A 25,389-nucleotide genomic window follows, 5' to 3' on the forward strand; every position below is an offset into this window, starting at 1 on the left:
TGTAAAAAAAACCCAAACCAAATAACTATGTTCAGCTTGAACCTTAACCACAAAAAATATTTTTGTAATCATAATTGTGAAGCAAAAGATTTTAGGGAAATTATACTGCACAAATAGAGTATTAAGAGTGACAAAAGTACTACTATTTATTTATTTAGAATAACTATCCACTGGTGGCTGCTGGCAATTATACTGATTTCAGGGAATCTGTTGATTTGGAACTTCTGCAAAATCAGGACAGCTGAATCAGGGCAAGGTTAAATATGGAAGTAAATCAGTAATAATCTTATGAGTATATTAATGTTCAAATACAATACAAATAAACAATGATAATGTGAGTCACATTTGTCCTTAAAACTTCCAGAAAAATTATAATTTGTGTATAATATCAAATTAACAAAAAAAATCTGTAACTGTAATAATCCACTGTTCTGTGTCATGATAATCCTAAAAACCTACTGTTTCAATGTTGTTATTCCCAATGCAGCAATATATTTCCTTCTTCTTGTAATAATGTTAACCCCAAGTTAAAGAAATATAAATTAACAATACAACTAAAAGTATAAAGATATTTCTTGTGTGAATTTCTAGCACTAATAAAATTACATTTTTAAGAAATGTCATTACCAGATTTTGTTGATGGCATTTCTTGAATAGGAAACATTGTGGGTCTTGAAGAAATAGGTGGTGTTTCATCAGTTGCTGAAAAAAGAATCTGAGTTTTAAAAGTTGCGGTGGCATCAAAGCCACTAAAATACCAGAGTACCTAGCTGGCAGAAGCTGATCTGTAAAAAGAAACAATGATGGAAATAAAAATCAAGATAGTAAATGTCCTGAGAGTCAGCTGTGGGATGACTGACAGAACAACCAAGCTAATGTCTCTTATGGTATGGAGATAAAATAAGTCCGATCAGAGTGGTATTCTCCTATCTATTACATTTCCAAGACATAGAATTTGTATCCTTTCGAAGAGCTTAGGTGAAGAAATTTTTTAATAAGAACTAAACCTACAGTAAGATACAAGTACATTCCTCAGTTATTCAGTCTGAGCAGAATGATTTCTGCTTGCTATTAAGAAGAAATAGTTGATATGAAAGTATTACACAAGAAAGCAGAGAGACACATTTTGTTTAAAGACAATGACTTTCGGTCTTACTGTAGTCCAGGGCAGTGATGAGGAAGTGGAAACTATAATGCAAGAATGTGCTATTTATCTATTGCTATACATCTGGTTACCAGGTAAGAAAGAGATGTCGATCAAAGCTGATCTGTGGGAAGCTAACAAAACAGCTAACAAAAGATAAAAAGTCTTGAGAAACTGAGGCAGACAGCCTTCACACTGGTGGTATTAAAACACTTTCTTGAACACAGTCAACAAATTCATATTTTTCCCAGGGATCAGATTTTCCCTGCAACTGCCACAAAGTTACTTTGATATAAACACTATTATTGAGAAAGGCCATCCTTTGATACAAAATGGCTTAAAAACGTCTTAATGTTTTTACGATATTTTAATTAAAACACAAACGCAGAAAGATCAGATTCTACCAGATCCCTAAGACAACCATTAGAAAAATTATGCAGCTGGCATGAAAGAAACATCATCTATTTCTATGTGCAGTGGTATATGGAAAACTGAAGAGTAGGTGCTCTTGATGTTAACAACACTCATGACTGATTAAAGGACAAGTAACAAGAAGACTAAGCAGCCTGATTCTTCACATCAAGAGAGAATGCTGTGGGAGTTCTGACAGAACATGCCCCAGAGAGCAGTAAAGTCACGCTTGACTAGCTGCTAGAAGTTTTCCATCTAATAAAGGTAGTTTGCTTTAACTTAAATGACCTTGGACAAAATAGAGTTTGCAACTTTAAAAGGAAACAAAAATATTGTATTCACACAGAGGCAGCAGAACTGTGAATACCACCCATGGAGTATTAACACAGCTGCATCATGTTTGTGTTCAGTGTGAATTCTGCAACAGATAAGACTTTTCTAAATTTGTCTGTGGCGAGAAACTAAAAGAACACTGACCAAACTTTAGCAAATAAGATGAGGGAAAACATGAACAGTGTATATATCTTGGAAAATGCTAATCTCCAGATGATAAAAAATGTTAATGATTGATTACCCGGTTCCTCTTCAATGTTGTCAGATGAAACAGGTTTGAAAGGTGCTTGAATAGTTACTGTAATAGAGAAATATGTCATTTTCATGTTGCTTTTCACAAATAAATTTCTAACAAATTCAGTTTTTGTGTGGGTATGTTTACCAAGCTGCACTTAACCAATACAGCAACAAATGCAAGAAGCTGTCCATTTAGTAAGTTTTAGAATTATTAAAATGAAAGCACTAAGCTGGAATGTGTAACTTGAGAGGACCAAAAAATATAAAACTGTTTTGCACTGAAGACTTCAAGGTCTGATACACCACTGCTTTGTGCCTTGGGTATCTACTCATCCCTGCACCAGCAGATAACCAACTAAACTGATCTTGGAATAATTCAGCCACCTGTTCTACTAACTCCACACCAACAAAATAAGAGTACAAAAGTGCAAATGAGTGGAAAGCCCAGGCTTGAACTAGTTTTACATTACTTGAAATTTATACTCTGCTTTAAATATAGTGAGTAGAGAAACACAGGCTTCCTATTCTCAAAGTATTTTACAGTTTATCAAACCCAGCACTTTTGAACATGTGTACTTAAAATTAAGGACCAAATCCTTCCTGACACTTCTAATATTATGTCTGTCCATTTAGTAAATGCGGAGCATCTACAGTCCTATGTTTCTGTGTCATGTGTGTGTGTGTGTGTGTGTGTGTGTGTGTGTGTGTTCAACAATTCTATGAATAAACGTATTTCAACCAGGTCATAAGACATGCATCTTTGACACAAAAATATTGTATAGCACTTCTGTAAGTGCATTCAAAAATATTTGTGCTCATTGCCCTTAAAATACTGAACACCACTTGTAAATGTATCAAGAGAAGATTAAGAAGTAGCTATTTTTTCATTCAGAAGCCAGCTTTGTAGATGCTTGCTTTGCTGTCTCAGCATAGTAAACTGCAGGATCAAGAAAACTGATTTCGAAGTTGGTACACAGAAAGGTGTTTGATATAATAAAACATCACTTGCTTAAATCATCCTAGTATGAACAGAAACACAACAACCTTATATTTTTTTTTCATTACCACATTCCGGGAAAGATGTCATAACTGAATACAATCTCACACTCAAATCCCTAAAAAATGTGTTTTCCATAAAAACATGGGGAGAAATAATAAATTGCTAGCAGAAATAACCGTAAAAATAACTTTTAAATACCCAAATTCTGTACAGCAATCTCTTGAATATTAGAAACTACCTTAAAAAAGTCGTAACAGGAAACAAATGTTCAACCAACAAATATCACAAGGATTGGAAATAAAACAAACGCCATTTACCAGTCTCTCGCTCTGATATTTTTGCAGATGTAGATGTTTGGGGAGTGGAAGTAACATCAAGAAAGTCATGTGAGGCTGGAAAAAAAATAGTGGCTTATTACTTAAAAGATACATGAACCATTACACTATGGCATCATCTGGATCAACGGAGTCAATGCTTTAGTGTCCAAATAATACGGAACTGAAGAAACATAAAAATATATTCTGGAAAATAAGAAAAATGTAAAAAAGGAGTATTAATATGCCAAGATGTGTAAAAACACATAAATATGATGCAAAAAATGAAATGGAACATCACAAGTAGAATGGAAAAAAATGTCCATGGGGTAGGTAGCAATATAAGACTGAAAAAGTGCAAGAACACTGGGCAAAGGGAGGCAAAGAGAAAGCAAATTTACAAGATTGTGATACTGAAACAAATCCAATTCAAAAATTGGCAAAAATAAAAGAAGGTAAAAAGAGATCCAGAAAATATCACTAGACATTAAAAGATAAAGAAATGACCTTAAACCTTAAATGCTTTGTTTTAATTAAAACTATCCGATTCCCCTACTGTAGAAAAAAGAAAGCTAAGAAAAGTCCTTTAAGTAACACAAGGCAAGAAATGTAAGTTCCCTGAAAAAGACCCTGAAGTGCAAGAGGTATCTCAGCTGATAAGAAAGCAAGACTGCTACAGACAAAAGTGGCACAATAACACTGCAAGGCACTTGTAATGGTTCATTACACTTTTAACCTGCATTCAACTTTGGGTTTGTGGGTTTACCAGCCTGCTCATGTATTGCTTTTGTTACCTCATAGGCCAAAAATTACTGCCAGGCCACAGGACTGGTCTCATACATCTGCCCACATGAAAGAAGTTGTGATCATGAGCATCTCCACCCATTGTTGTTAAGTACCATATCCCATGCCTTAAAGTAAACATAACTTTTCACATATGGTCGTTTTATTTCTACGTTTATACTTCACCCCAGCGTAGGCCCAAGAGAAATAACAGTTCAGCAAAAGCACAACATCATCTCTTGGGACAATTCGCATCTTGCACTGTTGCCAGATTTGCAAGAAATACCATTACCAGATTAGGTGGGCAGCACGGTCAGGCACCAAAGCCACCCATGTTTTTAAACTGTGAAGAAATATGCCATGATTCACCAAAAGCTTAATTGTGCTTAAATCTGTGAAGTGACATCAAAAGCAGTAGCAGAGCATTCCCAATGCCAGGTAATGCCAATGGAAAAGTGTAGGTAAATGACAACCAGATGCCTTGAAAGTCAGTGGTGAAGCAACCAACAGCTGCACCCTTGGACCAGGAAACCCCGGTGGGCAGCTGAACTGCAGCTCTGTCCTCTTGTGTCAGCCCAGACGGAATTTACATCTTAAGAAGGCTGTCATATTTTAATGTGTCAGAGAAAGGAAGACCTGCTACCAAGACACAAAGAAGCAAAGAATGGCAGCTGAAGGGAAGGTGTGATAATACATTCTCTATGCAAGCTGTCACTCAGTCCCTGTAGAAAATGCTTCCTGCAATGGAAAAAGCACAAGAACAAACAACAGAACAGCAGAACAAGTGTGCTGAGTGCTTCTGCAAGCCAAGCTGCACCAGGAAGTCTTCATGCTCTGCATGGAAGATGACAAGGATGCCAGATGGTTTGTGGTGGGAGGCGTGATGGGAAGTGAAAGGGGGAAATGGATAAAGATGATTATTTTTCTAGTTACCCATCACGGTTTGCTGGGTTGTCAGGGAGGAAGGAGTGGTAGACTTCAGCCTTGGTCTTCGAGTAGCTAAGATCAAACACAAAAACCACCTTCAGGTCCTCAGACAGGCTGTTGTTGCGTGGGTGCTATCAAGATAGAGCTGCAAACAAGTAGATGTGGCCCTGCCTTGGGGACACTGCTATGTCACAGTGTCAGTCCCCCTAGTACCATGATGCCACTTTTTTCAACTAGCACAGGTAGCCCAAGGTAGCAGAGTAAACCTAGTTGTAGAACCCCCAAAAAGACAGCAGAAACATTACAAATTGACTGATTTCTAATAGGGAGCCATAAGGGACCAACCACATTATGGATCTACTTTCCAGGACACCAAAACACCTGAACGGGCTCATCACTACTGAGAAAAACACTGCCAAACTAGTCAACATAGGAATGTGATTACTGATTATTTACCCATCGCAGGCCTTGTGGTTTCTGGTGAAGTCAATGAGGTGGATTCCAGGTCTGGTTTCTGGCTCGCTACAATCAGACATGGAAATGATCTTGAGATATCCACACAGTCTTGCCATGGCAGTACAAGCAGCACCATTTCAGAGCACCTCAAATGTCCATATTTAGGGCAACACATGCCTTTTCCTGGCAGTATTTTGTGACTCAGTGATCAAATCAGCAGGCAACCATCTTGCTGTTGTTGCAACTAACACAATATTCTTAGAAACTCAGTAGCTGAATGGCTCTCCATCCACAGAAAAATGGCTAAGTGACTGCTTCACCAAAGCACCCCCTACTTTTCCCTGAAAGATGCCCCCAAACCAGTCATTGAAGACTGAACACAGGATCCAAGAGACCCAACTTTGCAATCAGAATTCAAGATCTGATCTTCCCTTTTCTCAGAATTTCTCAAAATGTTCATTCTATGATTCAGCAATCTTAGTCCCTGGCAGTAATCAAACACGGTGACTGTAGAGAAATGCCTGCACTCAAGTGACCAAAGGCAATTTTTCTGAGGAATTCTAGCACATCTTTCAACCACTTATACTTGTACAGTCCATTCCATTATCCACAAAGGAACAAGTAACTTCACTAAAGTGACTTTCTCATTCTCTCTTATCTTGATTTTGCAGAAAGAAAATGTGCAGCCTAACACAGAAACCAGTTTATGTGTACTAATTTGCACTGCACAACTTTGCTATACCACAGGCTTAACTTCAGGTGCAAGAGAGAAGACTCTTGGTGTCAGTTTTCAAACATGCACAAAGATGAAGTTGCTACAGTTAATAAGGAAATGGGATTTTTTAATATTCTCAACCTTTGGAAATGGAAAGCCTTGAAACCCTTCTTTTCAGGTCCCTTCTACATGAAACTTTTCTAGCAACATTCAAGGAGTCACTAACCAAATCAGCAACTGGTGTTCTCCCATGGTTAAAATCTTATCGGATATCCTTAAGAACAACAGCTAAAACTTTTCCAGCTATGGAGCAGCTTTTGCATCCAATCTACAAGAGGACCCAATTTGACATGTTAGCAGCTATTTAACTGTTCTTAATAACAGGTTATATATATACACACAATAATCCTTCACAAAAAATTGGATGACAACCCCAAAGGAAAATTTATCTAATTGTTTACAAACACAAGAAAAATTAATCTTATCATTCCAACATTTCACTCCAGATTTCTCAAACATTGCAGAAGATCCAACTGGTCTCTCTCTCTCCAGTCACACTTTTATACAGAGCAAGTCAGAATAAAACCTCCATTTAGCAAAGCATTTCTGTGTCTTTTGAGACTGTCTAGATGTCAGGTGAGCTACAATGAAGAGAGATATTACCAGCTGAGACTGGTGGCATTTCTGGCATGCCAGATGTTGTGGATCTTGAAGAAAGAGGCTTCCTTTCACCTAAATCTGAAAAGATAATCTTGTGTTAAAAGGCTTAATTGCCTCAGAGCTACTATGGATAGCATAGGGCTCAGTAGACAAATATTGTGTCGTTAAAATGAAAGCACAGGGAAATTTGCTTGCAAATTAGCTAGGCATTACTATGTTCATGAACTGTTAGGCTGATTTGGAAGTCAGTGTGGAAGCCATGTGACCTAATTATTCATACTAAAGATAATTCTTATTACTTCTTAAGAATCTTAGCACATTAAGAACTGCAAATAGTAAGAAAACACCTTTTGATCTGGAAAAGTCAATGGGCCAGCCAATATAAATCTAGTCAAAGCAAACTTTTCACAGAAACGTTACACAGAAATATATTTCAAGTGCTTAATTCATTCTCATGGTTATGTTTGCCCAGTGCAGGAAAAAACCACAACTCAGAAAGGCAGGTCCACAGCTTGGAACCTCAATAGTGAAACAACCAAACGCAACCAACTAAAGTGAGCCTACCTCTATACCTGCTGGACCTCATTCTACAAAGATGAATGATGAGTGCAGATGTGAACCTAGTTAATGACAGCAATGAGTGGTATGAATGACTGGGATGGTGATAACTAAAGCAGTGCAAAGCTTCCAAAAATAGCAGCAAGAATAAAAAAATGAAGATAAAATCTTTACAACTAAATCATCTTGTCAATTTTACCCAGTGCCGTTCCTGACAATTGAGACTCTGTAGTAATTATGGGCATGGATATTTTCAACTCAGTAGTATCGCTAGCTGCAGAATTAAAAAAAAAAAAAAAAAAAAGTAATTACACCTGAGAAATAAATTCATGTAAATAAATCAAGAAGGACAATTTGGCAGACAGAAATCTAGCCTTCCACTGCCCTGCAGAGTATTATTTTTATTATTTATTTATTTACAAAATGAACCTTCTTTTACTAAGTAAATACCCTTCTTAACTACTTAGCTAAGTATGTTATTCTAGTTTTCCCATGTATGCAAATGTTCAGAAAGAGTTTGAAAAACAATGTTTATACAGTTTCACGTGCACTTGCCTTAAATAGCACCTGACAAAACAACTCAACAACTTATACCACATCTTTCCATGAAGTTAAGAATTCCTCAGAGAATTTAGGAAAAATCATGATTTCAGGAGATTAAAGTCTCTCAGTATCACTTCATTAAGTTACTTAGCTTTATGCAGTTTCTCAACTGTGGCCAACTTTTTTCAGTCGGATTGGTCCCAGGTATCCCATATAACAGAATGAATTTACTTGATTTAAAATAATTTCCTGTGAGTGCTTTATAGAACAGTGCAGCAAAACTGAACTCTTGAAAACTGTACTTGGATGCCAAGAACCAGTGGGTTATACACCAGAGAACTTAATAAACTATAGCTGCATGGCTCAAAGTGAAGTTTTGGGCAATGAACTTCTTTCTTTCCCCCTCCACCTCCTCCTACCCCTTTCCTATTGCCCTCACTGCTTATGTACATACTTGTTCGTATTCAAGCAATGGTTAAAAAATTTAAGCATCCTCACATATTAAAATCTATGGGAAAAACAACAGCCTATCTCCAAAGCTGTAACCCAAGGTACAGCGTAGTTAGAAAGGTCTATCCTGACATGTGTTTACTTTTTTGTTTTAAGACAATACATAGGAAAAATCACAACAAAATGTGAATGGACATGAAAAACAGACAGAAAGGGAGAAAAAAATCACAATCTGATGACTACAAAGTATTATATCTTACTTGATTTTAACAGTCTTAAGCCTTGCAAAATTTAAATCTTTTCTTGACACACTCATTTGATTGATAATGCATTATTCAGGCTCCAACTAACTAATCAACCAGCCAACAGGGTATGCTTCTGAAATAATATTACTATAATTTACCAGTGTCTGGTATTTCTGAAGCTGTAAAAGTTTGGGGGGTAGAAGTAACATGAAGAAAGTCATGTGAAGCTGGAAAACAAAAATAAAAATCATGCTATATTGTTTTGAAGTGACAAAATCCATCATGCAATAGCATCGTATTCTTTTATGAGCTGAAGAACCTTCTAGGTAATATTTAACACATTATGTTCCACAGAAAGACTCTGAAACGTACAATAACCAGTTAAGCATGACTTGGTAACAATTTCCAAAAGCATACATTAATGCATAGACACATAATGCAAGTAACAACCAAATTGTTAGCAGAATAGCACAAAAAGTTATTTAACTATGGTATTAAAAAGAAGAAATACAAGACTGGTCAAAAAAGGAGAACAAATTATGAATAAAAATTAGCAAATTGGGACTGCTTGGAATTTTTGTCTAGAATCCCAAGAATCAAGGAGGATATCCTGCTGCTGAAACTGGAGAAGGTGAAAGGATGACACAGCAGGAACTGTACCAAATGAAACATCAACTGTCTTTTGTCAGGCATGTGAATAGTTGACATTTCCATTCAATCTCTCCTTCAGTAACGCATTTCCTTCAAAAATTAATTTCTTCCAAAAACATACGCATCAGGCATGACACTATTGGCATGCTAATGAAGAGAAATCTTTCCAGCTGGCTCTCATCTTACTACTTTTTTTTTTTTTCCTTCTTTGGACAAATGTTAGTGGCCCCAGATAAATAACTACCTCTTGCGTGCTCATCTATAAAACAAGAGAAACACATAATAGACATTTTCTAAGCACCAACTGGCCAGTGTCTGAATCTTCAACGGCATGTTTTTATAGTGCCAGTTTTGAAATCCAGGCACATAGAATTATGTCCATGTTTATACAGAAAAGCTAAAAGAAGAGCTACATTTTCAAAAGGTGTTTGAATTTCTGCAGTTTTGATTCTCTCCTTAGGACTCTGAGTACTTCAACAAATCAAGATATTCCACTTAAAAACTCAAGGTGTAGACAAGCCTATTTAGATTTACTATTTACTATAAGTCTGATTTCATTTTAAAGCTAAGAATTACATGCTGTAGTCAAATATGGAAAGACCTCCAAACTACTAGTTCAATATTTCATATAAAATATCATAAAGAAACCTGCTATTTGATACAGCCTTTCATACCTGCAGTTATTCTTGATATATGTCAAACTGAACAAACTATTTAATAAGAGGCGCTATGTCTCCTCTGAAAATTCCTAAATGTCAAGAGGATTAATCTTATGAGAAATCGTTACCAGATCTGGTTGGTTGCACTTCTGTAGCAGCAGATGTTTTGGATCCTGAAGAAACAGGCTGTGTTTCCTCAAAAGCTGAAAAGAGAATCTGAGCTTAGAACACTGAGAGGCCTGTGACTTAATGGATTAGCATTGCGTAGCTCAGTGAAGGCTGTGCAGATCCAGATGATGCTAATGCAAAGCTAAGCAAGATGGCAGATGGCCTGGACATGAGATGTGAGACATGTGTGCCATGACAACAGGACATGATGGCTTGCAATACAGTCTTCTGGCCTCAAAATTTGATAAGAGCTGGGATAAGAGCTACAGCTAATACAAAAAGGAATAAGCTAACAATGAGATATGATAGCACTGTCTTTAAGCAGTTTTTAAGCCAGTAACAAATGTTTTTCAGCTAGTTACACAGACGCACGAATGGTGAATAAGCAGCTCTCTGTGAGTGTAGACAGCTGAGATTCTAAAACAGATCTTGAAATCACCATTTGCAAATCTATGTGATGCTAAGATAATAGAAAAAAGCCATGGAAATAATCTGCTGATTACCCATCTCCATCTCTGTGGTTTCTGTAGAAGGCAGAGATACCAATTTCAAGCCTGGAGTCTGAGTAGCTAAGATCAAAGATGAAAAAAAATTATGATACCGAGACAGACACTCTCCTTGCAAGTGGTACAAAATCTAATTTTACCTGTAACTAGCAAGTTTTGGCTTAGATTGAAGGTCTCTTCTTTCTATTTTTAACTCATTCAAACTTTGGCATACATTATCTAATCAGGTTGAATCCATATTACTTAAGAGGTTTTTCTTCACAGCGAAGAAGCTACAAGCCAAACAAAATATATTTTATATACACTGCACTCCGAGGTCTTTATAAACTGGTTACTATTACATTATGTGTAACTATTTTAAAAGGAGGTGTAATAGGAAAAGATAAGAGTAGTACAATGAAGTTGCTGAAATAATCAGAGTTAGTAAACAGCATATTCTGTCTGCTATGCTGTAATGAAAACTATTACAAAGACCTTACAGTTATTTCACTTTGAAGTATGGATAACCTGACGCCTGCTTTAATGAAAACAGGGAATCAAGGTAAAAATAGTTATTCTTACCCAAAAGGCATAATGAATTAGTGTCCACCATGTGTAGGTTTTGCATTGCTGTCCTGCTTCTATGAAACTGTTCCTATTCAACTGTGTGTACAGGGCAGTAAGTACCATTCTTTCCAGTAAACATATCTGTACCAGTCACTTATGCCCATTTAGGTTATAACATATTTTAAAATTTCCATCTCTGTTTTTAATTGGTCTTTATCAAGATGAGGTTTTTTGAAAAGCAGTTATACCAGAAGTTTAAAATTAAACTTCTCTGAATGTTTAAGATTTAGAAAAACATTCAAACAACTAGGTGTAGCTAGGAGTAGGGTTCGTTTTTAATGTAGGCAATGTGAATATAAGCCAAAAAGTGAGCAGACTTTTATTTCATATATTGGATCTGCTTTCCCATTTACTTTCAATCCAGTTTATCACATTAACAAATATGATTCCAGGTTACTGTCCTGATAAAGTTGGACTCAGCGGTTGGACCAGATAATATTTGCAGGTCTATTCTATTCTATTCTATTCTATTCTATTCTATTCTATTCTATTCTATTCTATTCTATTCTGTTCTGTTCTGTTCTGTTCTGTTCTGTTCTGTTCTGTTCTGTTCTGTTCTGTTCTGTCCTGTCCTGTCCTGTCCTAATTCTAATTCTAATTCTAATTCTAATTCTAATTCTAATTCTAATTCTAATTCTAATTCTAATTCTACTCTATCCATATAAAGAAGAAAATAATATCAACAAAAGCCATATGATTCACAGCTTTTGACAAAAGTTTCCATCAATCCATTTACATATGGTAAGAACTATGAGAGATCTTCCAAAGGCATCAGATCGTTGAAGGCATGTTAACAAAGCTATCCTTTCAGAAAGGTTTGAATTCAAAATATACTGACCACACAGAAAGTTTGTAAACCACAGGCAATGTCTCCCTCTGGTACAATGCAGATAGAAAAATAAAGAAAAAAAAGTCTTCAGGGGAACTAGGTCAGAATACAGGTCACACACACTTAAACTTCAGAAATAAAATTTTGCTTTCTTTGCTGATTTTATGACAGCAGGTGATGAAGGCATGCAGAGGCACAGTGCAGAGAAATCTCCTTTGTAGGACCACCCCCACTGGCTCTCACAGAACATCTTTGACTTCAGCTTTGACTTCATGGGGAGCACAGATGCTCCAGCTGACCTGATGGCTGGACCCAGCCTCTTATAATGAAATCTCACTGTTGCTAAGTGTAACTATTTGGCAGAAATGGAGGACATCAGAACAAACCCAGAATAAATACTTGAACAGAACATGTATTTTGCCTCAATTGTTGTTATTATTTTACCCTTACCACTGAGAAAAACACAGGATTAGGTTATTATTCCCCAGCAGAAAGCAAAAATACTTCCCCTTGCCTAATAATTTTGAGGTTTTCAGATACATTTATAGCAAATAGGTTCTTAAATCACCAAGTGTCTGTCTCTCTCTCTCCAATGCTGCCTCTAACTGGGTTGAAGTATACTTCTTTCATTACAGTGAAAACAAATACGTGTCCCCATGCCATCAAACATATCTGGAAAAGAGTTGTCAAAAATTATAGCAAATTAAGAAAAAATTGTGAAGAGAATTTTCATGTTCTTGAAAATTTAGTTTAAATATGCATTTCAAGAATTAAGAGCTGTTTCTGGAAATGATCTTAAAATTTGGGAAACTGCATTATGTAGAAGTATGCCATCTAAATAAATCAGTACCATTGTATGATAACTTCTTGCCTAATGCCTAGTAAAATATAAATGCATACTGATTCAAGGTCACTCCAGTTAACTAGTGCAATAGTCGCTGATACAGATAACAGCAAAAAACAGTTGTTTTGGTAGAATGAGATATTTATGACTAACACAACGACACAGTGAAGAGAAATGCAGGCCTGTTATGAAAGCAGAGGTTTTGAGAAGGGGAGACATAGGATATGGCATAGAGGAGTAGAGGCATGGGATGATGACAGATGTGGAACAGACTTGGCACTGGAAATCCCATGCCATAAACAGTTCAGTTTTCGTGAGTTGTAACAACTACGCACCTGGGGCTGGACAAAATTTACTTGAGGGGTAACATGAGCACAGAAATAGTATCTAACATAGACAAATGGCACCATATTTGGTAAATTCAGATGTAAGGTCTCAGCAGAAGAGAGGCAGAGAAAGACAGAGAGAGTGAGGCAGAGAGAGAGAGAGAGAGAAGAGGAAGAAATTATCAATGTGAATGTCACATTCCCCCCAGGATTGGACGGCAGCTGCTCATAACTTGCTGAAACTTCCCCACTGATCACCAACACAAACATGATCTCACCAAGCTTAGGACCCAGAGGTGTAGTGAGCGGGTGTGCAAAACACCAAGAATAAGCGTAACATAAATATGTGTGTTACTATTTTAATTATACTACTGCTATTATTAAGGATATTTTTTTTTGTATGTAAGTACTCTACCTGCATTAATATTATTTGTTTCATTGCAAAATGATTCTTCAGTCAATAGACTGTTAGGTTTCACACACAGAATCACATAATCACAGAATTATAGGGATTGGAAGGGACCTCGGAAGATCACATAGTCCAATCCTCCTACTGGAGCAGGAACACCTAGATGAGGTTATGCAGGAATGTGTCTAGCCCTCTCTGGGCAGCCTGTTCCAGTGTTCTGTTGCTCACACCATGAAGAAGTTTCTTCTCACATATAAGTGGAACCTCCTATGTTCCAGTTTGCACCCATTGCCCCTTGTCTTATTGGTTGTCACCAACAGGAGCCTTGCTCCATCCTCATGACACTCACCCGTTACATATCTAGAAACATTAATGAGGTCACCCCTCAGTGTCCTCTTCTCCAAGCTAAAGAGACCCAGCTCCTTCAGCCTTTCATCATAAGGGAGATGCTCCACTCCCTTAATCATCTGTGTTGCCCTGCGCTGGACTCTCTCCAGCAGTTCCTTGTCCTTCTTGAACTGAGGGGACCAGAGCTGGACACAATATTCCAGATGCGGTCTCACCAGGGCAGAGTAGAGGGGAAGGAGAACGTCTCTCAACCTACTAATCACCCCCCTACTAACACACCCCAGAATGCCATTGGCCTTCCTGGCCACAAGGGCACAGTGCTGGCTCATGGTCATCCTGTTGTCCACCAGGACCCCCAGGTCCCTTTCCCCTACACTGCTCTCCAACAGGTCATGCCCCATTACACTAGCAATAAATTATTGACTTTATAGACGTATATATATACATATATGTAAATACATGTCTATACATCCTCTTTGCCCATAAGATTTTGACCATAACATTTTGATCCTTACATGGGTAAAACTATTCTGATAATGTGAGCAGTTCCATATTTTCTCAAATATCAGACCTTTCCAAAGTTTCCTGAAGTTCATCACCAAACAGCTAATGAATCCAGAAAAAAAGCAAACACTTATGAATATTTAAACCACAACAACATCTACAAATTATAGTACTATTTTAACCAAATATACAAATATTTGGCAAACTACATGAAACCCACAGAACTGATGTTGGCTGGAACAGCACTCCAACTGTGAAATACAGGCAGTCTCAGAAGCTTATGGAGTACTTCCAAGAAACTTACTAAACTAAAAGTACAGATTTTAGCTAAGTATAAATTGCCATCATCACTCTAGAGATAAAAGCTATCCCATATATTGTCATGAGTTTTTGTTGCTTGTTGTTTTTTTGGGTTTTTTTTTGTTTGTTGGTTTGGCTTTTTTCAAAAGAAGCATTAATCTGGAGCATCCTGTCATGACAATAAAGCAAAACCAGACTTAGAACGAAAGAAGAAATTTGCAAGTTTTGTGAAAAGAAAGCTAATAGCTACCATATTTTACATATAGAGTGATACTATGGGGGCTGAAACACCTAAAAACCTACCAGACAGAGAAAAAAAAAAAAAAAAGATAATTTTCCACTGAAGTTTACTCAAATTTACAAAGAAAGTAATTACCAAATTCTGTCAATAGACTTTTTGGAGCATCAGAGATTCTGGATCCAGAAGGAAGTGGCTGTATTTCATTAGAAGCTATGACAAAAGAAATAATCAAGGCTTTAATTTATCAAGAATATGAAAAGGCACATTATGGATCTATATTTTGGCTTACAAACCACTCCTGAAACCAATGATATTTAATAAAAAAGAAAAAAAAAAAGTAGTTCCAACCTAGGAAAAAAACCACATAACTTTGTCATTTATAAAGGTGTGTGGAATATGAACAAAATCACCTTTTCCCTAATCATAATACAAAGATCCATCAGTCACAAGAATTTGATAATGAACATCCATCAGTAACTATGACCACCTAGTTTGAAATTAAGCAGTGACCCATCTTGGTTAAATTTCATATTTTCATCTTTAAAAGCCTGGCAAAAAACAAGCAAGGTTGATTATGCTTTAAAAAAAACCCAACTGATTAAAATTTGGAGTGAAAATTAGATTGATGCTTTAACTTCAGTAAATTCTGGAAATCTGCTTGCAACTGTATATGAAACAAGACCAAAAAAAGTGTATGACATGTCAATAGGATTAGGTAAAAATATGTTTATTGAGAAGCATTGGCAGTCCTCTTCGCTGGAAGATCTGTACTTCAGACCTGCAAATGTTGATGATATTTTCCTTTATCATACATCATCCTGTATGTATGCCATCTGTGCTTTAGAAAAATGTAATCAATGTTAAAAAAATACATAAATACAACCCTAAATTTAGATTTGTGTTCATAATTTTCCACAGTTTGGGGATTAAAATACAGACAACAAAATCAATACTGGAGAATTTAGAATTCTGAATGCAAGAAGTAGATGCTGCTCCAAACCACAAAACTAAAAGTACTGCTACTTAGATCACAAATGTCTCATTCTGAGACATCTTTATGAAAAAATCAGTAGAGCTCTTTTTTCCTCCAGGACAAATACAATTATACCATGTCACATGAAATATAAAATTCTCCTTTTGCGTCACTTTTGATGCTACCTAAATGAACCTGTCATCAGAAGAAAATCAAGGAGGTAATTATTTCAATTCTATCACTGAGGTTAATTTTACTGATGGAAATTTTATGTGATGTTAATCATGCAGATCACATACACAGAAAACAGTACTTTGAAAAATAAAACTGAATCACCCAGTCAAATCACTTGGCAATAATCATATGTATGACAACCCCAGTTCAGCCAGAAAGAGATGCATCCTGCTTTACATTTCATTTGTGAGTCACTGAAAACACAAATGGAAGCAGAAATTTTTAATTGGGATTACCTTTGGAGTCAATACAAAGGGGGTGCAGCAAGTAGAAGAAAACTTCTGCTGGAGGTGGAAAAAGCATTTAATGTACAAAGAAGGTAAAAAGCAGTGAAGTTAGTTACCCAGATTGTTTTGAGTTCGCACCAATTCGGGTTTAGGCGTTGATTTAAATTCCTCAGGTCCATATTTTTTCTCAGCCTGAGCTAGAAGAAAGAAGTTTTATTTAACTTAGAATCCCTCTGAGGTTTTCTTTATCTATTGCCCAAAGTCCACTCCTTTCCTTATCACCATTTCATGCCACCTGATTAGAATAATTTCTGCAGCAGCTCAGCTCCATAATGACTAATATTTATTTTTGTTTTCAGATGTCAAGCCTATATGATGTTTTGGATTTATTTTGTTGCAGTTAACATGAGCAATGGAAAATGCAGCAAAGCTAAGATTAGAAGCTCACACTGCACTTGTAGTACAGCTTCCCATATTCTTCATGATATACATTATAAACAAGGCCCATTACATCACGAAGTGTATTTACAAATGTTTTCCCTCCTATTCTGGATTTTTAAAAATCATTCTAATATAAGACACAGCAGGACAAGAATAAATATTCACCTATAATACCTTAGTTCTTTCGTTTTTCTAGTAATAAGAAACTGAACCATATTTCAATAAACCAGTGCATAATTGTACTCTTCCAGCTGTTCTACGTAATATTTAATTCCTACAGTATTTAAGTCAAGATCACTTCTTTCCTGTCCATCTTGCTGGAAGTCCATGGTGTTTATTCAGTCATACAGTACACACGATGGGTGATCTCAGGTTATAAATTGACAATGATTATTTATATGGAACACAGGATGGTAAGGTCTCAGCTTTGAATGTCATAAGAACATTAATTCCTTCCACAGAGCAATTTGTACAATATTTAGCACATTCTGGTATTTAGAAGCGATCTTTAATATTGGTGATCAGCATCAATATAGTACTAAGATTTAGTATTCATTCAGTTCAATAGAAGATCGCTTTCTTTTTGCAATACACTAGAAGAGAGTTGCTTCTGTTTGTCCAGCATGCTCTCCATGCTTTTTCCACAATCTCCTAAGTATGCTTCATGCAAGAACAGATCATGTAGGCTTATAAGCTTCTTATTTCATTCCCTGAAGAGAACATGCTGTTTTCTGGATTCTAAATAATTACACAGATGCTACTACAGTTGCAACAACTATACTGTTTTCTGGTTTGGAGTATAGTGGTTTTCAGTGCCACAAAAGATGGAATCTCCAGACACTCCCTTACTAGGACCCAATTCAGCTTCTACTAAGTCAGAGTGCTGTTACTATCATCAGTGGAAGGAGGATTTCTTTCTACAGAGAAGTTAAATCAATTTATCTCTATGAAACTTGTGGGAGAAAAATCACCCATAAAAGACCCAGAAGCAACTAACAAAACCATACCTCAGAAGCACCTCAGAAATACTTCAAAAGCTAGCATATCTTATTGGTGAAATGTAATCATGAAAAAATAAACACAAACAAAACCCAAACAGCCCCAAAACCAAGCAAGCAAGCAAACAAAACCCAACCAACCAACCAAAATAAACACAAAACCCCCTCACCAAACATCACAAAAAGTGAATACAGACATTCATTATGTTTTGGGTTTTTTTAGAGGTCAGATGGTTTACATTCACATGAAGCAGCTAAGTTGGCTGAGCAAGCTGAACAAAAAAAAGCATGTTTAGAATTGGGACAAAAGGAACCAAGTTCTCCTCTGCTTTGCACAGAACATCGTAGGGATGATGTGAAACAAGAGCAGAAATTTTTGTAAAAAAAAAAAAAAAAAGATAGAGGAAGTCTGAAGTTTGGCCTTTAAAAGCTAAATTAGAAAAAAAGAGAGAAATGCTTCTGACTTTTCCAGGGCAGCATGTAAGCTAGGTTTAATGTATTCATTTATTCATTCAATGGTAGCTGCAAAGTAAATGGTTAACATGACCAAGCAAAGGAAGTCACTTTACTATCACAGCATGGAATATGGCAAGAATGCATTTAGGCAACATTTGTTAAACTATTTTTCTTCTAATTTCTCTTGAAGCTCTCATTCATGTTCCTCTCTTCCTCCACAACCAGAATTAAGATTTTCTGATGGAAGCAATAATCTCACTCCTTCTAATATACCACTTGAGCACAAGCGTAAGCCTTCAGGGGCTAGAAGGAGGAAGGGAGGAACAGAACTTAAGAAACATGGCAACAAAGGAGCAATTCCTATTAAACATTAACCCTAATTTTGATTCACAGGGGGTACTTTTCATTTCAAGCCTATTTCACAAAACTACTTAGTTAAATTTCTGGTACAATCCCTTACATAAAGAAATAACTTGCCTTTTTAAAAAACAAAAAAAAAAAAAAAAACAACCAAAAAAAGAAACAAAAAACCAACAAATCAAACCAAAACAAAAACAAAACAACACCAACCCCAAAAACTAGTTCTACCATATCCTAGACGAATGTGCTGATATATCTACATGCTGGTTAGCTCCAGTTTCCCTGTGAAGTTAATAAAAAGGCTTAAACTTTATTCATCTGAGAGAAAAAATGTAGTAGTAGTTTGTGGTGCATAATACAGCATTTTAAAGATTGCAGAAAAAAAAAAAAAACAGGCATTATGAATTTGTGCTGTTGTGTTAAGAATAAATTAGTACTAAGTGGAAAATATTTTAACAAGCCTGGCAAAAACAAAGCATGTAAGAGCTTACTAGCCAGTCTTTCCACAGAAGTGCAAGCCAAGGGAGGGGAGGCCTGAAATTAAGAAAATAATGGGGTGCCTGGCTGGCAAATACACCCAGAAAAGTTACCAAACTGTGTCAAAACACAAAACACACCCTTTGACAAAGACCCAGTGGAATACAAGAGTGGCCCAGCTCATGAAATTTTACAGATGGTCCATTTGCTTCTAGGTCACTTACTTCAAGCTCATTTCTTACCTTCTTCCATGACTGATGACACAACAGCTGCTGCAGAACACAACTCTTAAATCAGTGTTCTGTTGCCACTTCTGGCACCAGTCCTTAAACCTTTCGCAGCAAATAATTACTATGCCTTATTCAAAGAATCCAGTATGATTTTGAAATAGGGAAGTCTGAATGAAATAGAATTAAGTAGATCCTATTGCTAAACTCAATTAATTGTGCCTGTATATTAACCTGTCTCTCAAACGCAACCCTTGCAAAAGTGGGTCAGATCTCTCGCTTAAGTTACTTGTGAAAGTTTGGCTCAAATGCCTAAGTATTCAAGCTATTTTTGCATATTCAACGGCTAGATAGAAATCACACTCAAATATTTTCTTTTAAAGGATTCCCTTTCATTTCTGTTTCCTGCCACTCCCTTTTTTGTTCTTTAGCTGAAATACTGTAACCACAATGAATAAATTCTTTCATGTAAGTAGTGTGACATACTCATACTTTAACATGAGACACTGATGCTGTGATCAACAAAGAATGACAGAAAGGAACGGTTACCACAGAAAAAGAGACATGGAATTAAAACCACAGAGGAAGCATGAAGTGGAAGATGAAAATTATTCTAAATATTTCAGTAAATAATTAATGATGTGATAGCAATAAGAATACATTTACTTTTAACAAATGGTTGTACATAATTTGTCACTAAAAAGACAATACTTGCCAATAGTTATCATGTGCAATGAAACACTAACCCATTCCATAAACACATAATTCTATGCTAGGTCTAGAAATGATTTTGTTTATGGTTAGAATTACTGCATGCCAGGTACATAAATATAACTACAGAACACAAAGGAAAGGAAACAGAATGGACTGATTTTCTCCTCCTTGGGTGATATATCAGTCCTCGTGTCAGATTCACACTGTTTACCTGATTAACCAGTAAATTCCAGCACAAGGAATGATGTGTTTTGATTAGATGAATGCAAATTTGAGGACTAGGATTTTGTGAGAGAGCAGATTACATAAATTTATGCATTCAGTTCTCACTTTCACAAAATGGTAAAGTTCTAGAAAAAAATATCTGTAGATTGCTTGTTCTGCATTTATTTGGACAAGGTAAATAATTTAGTAATTAGAATTTACGTCCACAAGAGATCTCAAGCTAAAACAAAACAAAAATTATTCACAGTTTTTTTAAAAATTATCCACATATTTCCAATTAAAAGTAAGCTGTTTATCACATATATGCTAAACTTGTAAACTTCAGGGACCTCTTTGATAATAAATTCCTGTGTTTGTCTCTTAATACTTAGGATGAACAGAAAAGATGTATCCATATGAAAGTTTTGCAGAAAGAAATTGATGGTTAAAACTAGAATTTGGCAAACACACGTGTTGAGTTGAAGATAAGATTCTGTAAACATTTTCAGAGAAAAAAAATGATGGATTGTTTAATCTAACGGATGGTTGTCAATCATTACATGATTTTGCTGCATTACTTCATCCTCCATCTTTTTTATTTCCTACATATCCTTTAAGAGCATTTTTGTTTGTTTGTTTTAAAGACTAAGTTGGTCTGATGATGTAAAATATGGTATGTTTGATAAACTTAAGGAATAAAATAAATGCAGTTATATTTAAGGGCAGCATCTCTGTGAATCTTGTGATGTCAAAAGAGTAACGTGCAACTCCATTTCAGCAGGCCAGGAAATTCTTTATAGATGGAATAGAGTAATGCCAGCAAGAACACATAATATGACTAAACTAAACCAAAACAAACCTTCGCTGTATCGTTTCCTCAAATTATTTTTTCATTTTAAAGTCTTGCCACCATTCAACCCTTCTTTCTCACATTTCATCAAAGAAAGTGGCAGAAGCCAACTATTGTCTCTAATGACAGTGGAATTAAGACTTCGGTCTTAATTATAGGACAAAAGTACAGCTACAGAAAATGAATATAAGCATATGTCTACTTAAACAATTCCGAAATGTGGGTCAATAAAGTGGGTGGAAAGTCACTCTTCATCATTTGGCTTTGAACAATTTATCTCTCTCCAATCCTTTTTCCTTCAGATCGAGATGTCAAAATAGAGGGCTATACTTGTCATACAACTTGATAGTCTATTGATGTTACACTAACTTGTTTCCTAAGCAAATGGAGGCAGTAAATCTGGTGAGTTTTAAAATATAACTTCAGGTTTTTAAACAGTTTCAGGAACTAGCATATGAGTATGTCCTTTCATATAAGCAATATTTTTTTCAACCACAAGTAGCTGGTGATAAACTTCAGCCTTCCAAATATACAAGTTAACATATATTTCACAGACAACCTTGAATATGAGTCTAGGATTAAATTTTACATTCCTTTCCCATGGATGTGAACAGCTCCTATTCACTTTAATAGGACCAGTAAGTCCACAGAGAGAGTTTGGTCAAAATTAATATGTTCAAAACTGAAATTAAATGGTACATCATGCTGTCATACTCTGCCATCTGTGAAATAAACCTTGTTACTGTGACTGTTCCATCTTAATCTCATACATGCATTTTGCACAATCCTGCTCTTGTCCCTACTTTTCTTCTTCATAGATTTCATGAAAGCCAGAAGTTCAAGGTGCATCACAAGAAAAGTATTATTTTGCCATTTTTCACAATTTCAAGGTATCCGCACTCCACAAAGACATGGTTCTAACTTTAAGTGTTTTTATAAACCTGACAATTGTAGCATCTGAAACTTTCCTTCAAAATTAGATTCAGATTTTTATTCACATCTATCACTCATGGCTACTAACTCACATATATTATCCTCCTGCTTTCTAATTAATGCCTTTAACTGCAGATTAAGCAAGACAAAGATGGAGTCAATTTTAGTTTTTTATCTTTGGCAAAGATATCCCATGCAGTTTCTAAAACCAGAGTTTTCATTACCTGGGAGGGTCTGTGGGGAGATTTCTTGAACTTCTGGTGTTTTGGATTCAGCAGGCCATACTCGAGTTTCATTCTTAGCTGAAGGGACAGAGACATTGGAGAGTAATTGCAAAGCTGTGTCTGCTCTATTCTACTACAGATTTATTTTTGTCCTATTTCAGTTTGCCAAAGTAAACCAACATGAATAAATCTGGAAAGCTGAATACCTTTAGGAATCCATGAACTTCCACTGCACAATCAGTACAAGCATCAATCTAGCTATGTTAAACACATGCATTTTTGGCATAATTTTCTTCATTAAAAGATTACTTTAAAGTAAATTTTACAGGAAGGAATTTGATGCCTTACAAATAATTACTTTCACACTGCAAAATAGTTTTCACTGTTTTCCATTTGTCTAGCTTTTGAGCATTAACAGCAAAAACGCTCTTCAAAATTCAAAGATGTAATATAATTCTAAGGGTTATATGATAATCTAATAAATTTTCAAATACTATGCAAATGTCACAGTAGTTATGTCCTTATTTTCCTTTACATTACCTCTAATAATTACAGTGGTAACAACAGTGGTAACAGTGGTTACAGTGGTAATTACAGTAACAGCAAAAAAACCCACACAAAACACAGTAAGTTTTTTGACTAAATAAACAAAAAAAAAATTTGGAATTCCATAAATATGATATTCTGTGATGCATTATTTTAACTTTTCTAAATAATAAAGAATTAGAAGAGTTGTAGTGTGTTTAGAAATCATAATTAGTCACAACTTCACACACAGCATAAGCCTTATTGCATTTTATTGTAGACATACATAATTCTCAGGTATCAGTGAAGGATATCTGTATAGATTTAGACAATATGTCTTTTTGTCAGTTATTTTATACATCAAGTTATTTCTCAGAGTATTTTTGTTTTCCAAGCAATGACTCTTCCCTGTTTTATTAATACACTCCTTTGAAATCCAGTAGTCCCTTGTGTGTACACCCACGTACTTCATGTTCTCTGGTAAGGAACACACAGTAAACAGAATAAAACAAAACATCACTTGTCTGCCCTGGTTATTTTCACCAAGGTGTTTGCATAATCTAACACAAAGGGTGGCTCCAAACTGGCATCACACCAGCTACCTATTTTAGACATATCAGAACACTGAAATTTAGAAGTTCAAGTTCTATGCACAGTGAACTGAGAAAGTCGGACATCTCTAGCAAAGCTCATGCTACCTTCATTTTTTCCTCATCTTTTGCTCATAGTCACATTCTACTACACACACTACTGAGCCCTATGACCTCTCTGAAAACACGACATTGTTTTCCTGTGGAAAGATATAATTTTACTGGTAGAAAATGAAACTAAATATAAATATTCTAGATACCGTAGTCCAGAAATGATACTGGAGATCTTAATATATGGTTTACTAAAAGTAAGTGGTATTAAAAATGGATTTGTCAAAATATGGTCTACTGAGTTTTAATGGTGCCTTTGTTATCTACTCTTTATATACACGTTAAAACCAATCTAGTAACGATAAACACCTTGTTTTCTCTGCTTGCTGTTCAAAGAAAATGGTAGTAATCAAGTTAACGATGTGGTCAATTTTGTCATCATGATTGCAAACCAGCAATGCTCTGTAATGTAAACAGTGCAATTAAGTTTTTCCACTTTACTTAAATTTTTGGTAGCCATAGATGATGCTAGCAATACTTGTCTGTCAAATGCTGCCAGATACTTCCAGATACAATTCTTTGAGGAACTCAGCCTTGGTTCAAACACATTCAACTATTATTCCACTGTGTAGCCGTGCCCTTACATGTACACAGCATTTTAACAGGAATAAGCATTGATGTTTTCTCACTGCAAAGCATGACAGTCTGAGAATGTGCTATGGCCAGCAATTGAGTGACAGAATAAATTAAACAAACGAGAAGAATGGAAAAAAAATATCTGACCCAGTTGTTTGGAGTTCACATTAAGTATTAAGATTAGCCAAGCCAAAAGTCATCAGCTCCAGAACTCTATTCTCCACAACTAAGCTATTTGCAGATGATGTGCTAGTTTACGGACCTTAAAAAAAAAGCCTCAATTAATCTTTCTCCTGCAGGTTTCAGGCATATCTACAAAATACACAGGAAATCTCCACTGAAATGTTCTGATTTCTGGCTACCATTTTTTTTAATGGATTCAATTACAGATAATAATAAGAATCTCTTAGTGAAACAATTTCTCACATATACTCAAGCCAGAACTCATATCATTAAAATTCACTGAAAATTGGATCTTTCAAATGGATACACAAATGTCCATTTTAAACAGGTATATTGAAAGATATAACCTATGAAAAAAATAAGTTATATTGTAAAACAAAACAAAGCCCTAAAGACCATAAACACCACTGGTTTATCTTCTTTCCTCTTTGGATCAAAGCTACTACACATTCTTTTAAATAGCTCTGAAATACCTTAAAAAACTGTTCAGATGTTTTAAAATAAGTTGACTTCTATGAATCCTTGTAAGTCCAAGCTCACATCACTATGCTTCTGATACTGCTCACAAACAATACAAGCTCAGTTCATTTCTGCTTACCCAGTTTTTTCCTGGATGCTTGAGGTCTGTCATCTATTGGCAGGAGAGGGGGAAGTTTCTGCTGAGTTTCATTGAGACCTGGAACAATAAGGTGCACTACACAGAAAGATGTGTGCCATTAATTCCAGAAGAGATGAAAAATACACACTCCCGAGATATGTGAGCAACTATTGCTGAACTACCTGGAGTTTAATCTGAGTATCTGGGAAATGAGTTAGTTCTGTTAGGTAATCATCAGTCCCATTTGGTGCTATTTCCCCTTTACACCACTCACTGTGTTGTATTACAACCATTTCATGATTAATCAGGATTGAAATCAGT

The 25,389-nt window shown here is 35.8% G+C and overlaps 1 protein-coding gene across 19 annotated transcripts in view; it reads right to left on the reverse strand.

The window, feature by feature from the left end:
* Positions 1-25,389, reverse strand: part of ABI3BP (ABI family member 3 binding protein) — a 162,935-nt gene that overhangs the window by 77,061 nt on the left and 60,485 nt on the right. For 14 of the 19 annotated variants that reach the window (XM_082073942.1, XM_082073939.1, XM_082073938.1 and 11 more), the window contains exons 9-22: positions 25,069-25,164; positions 22,486-22,563; positions 16,718-16,798; positions 15,303-15,377; positions 10,758-10,823; positions 10,215-10,289; positions 8,935-9,003; positions 7,738-7,812; positions 6,984-7,058; positions 5,606-5,671; positions 5,156-5,221; positions 3,443-3,517; positions 2,130-2,186; positions 628-702 (exon numbers count right to left, since the gene is read on the reverse strand). In XM_082073942.1, coding sequence (XP_081930068.1) covers positions 628-702; positions 2,130-2,186; positions 3,443-3,517; positions 5,156-5,221; positions 5,606-5,671; positions 6,984-7,058; positions 7,738-7,812; positions 8,935-9,003; positions 10,215-10,289; positions 10,758-10,823; positions 15,303-15,377; positions 16,718-16,798; positions 22,486-22,563; positions 25,069-25,164 — 1,029 coding nt within the window. The remainder of the gene's footprint in view (positions 1-627; positions 703-2,129; positions 2,187-3,442; positions 3,518-5,155; positions 5,222-5,605; positions 5,672-6,983; positions 7,059-7,737; positions 7,813-8,934; positions 9,004-10,214; positions 10,290-10,757; positions 10,824-15,302; positions 15,378-16,717; positions 16,799-22,485; positions 22,564-25,068; positions 25,165-25,389) is intronic. The other 5 variants (XM_082073934.1, XM_082073948.1, XM_082073940.1 and 2 more) reach the window with 5 other exon arrangements.

This window comes from Streptopelia decaocto (genome assembly GCF_964273445.1).
Source record: "Streptopelia decaocto genome assembly, chromosome: 1".
NCBI lineage: Eukaryota > Metazoa > Chordata > Aves > Columbiformes > Columbidae > Streptopelia > Streptopelia decaocto.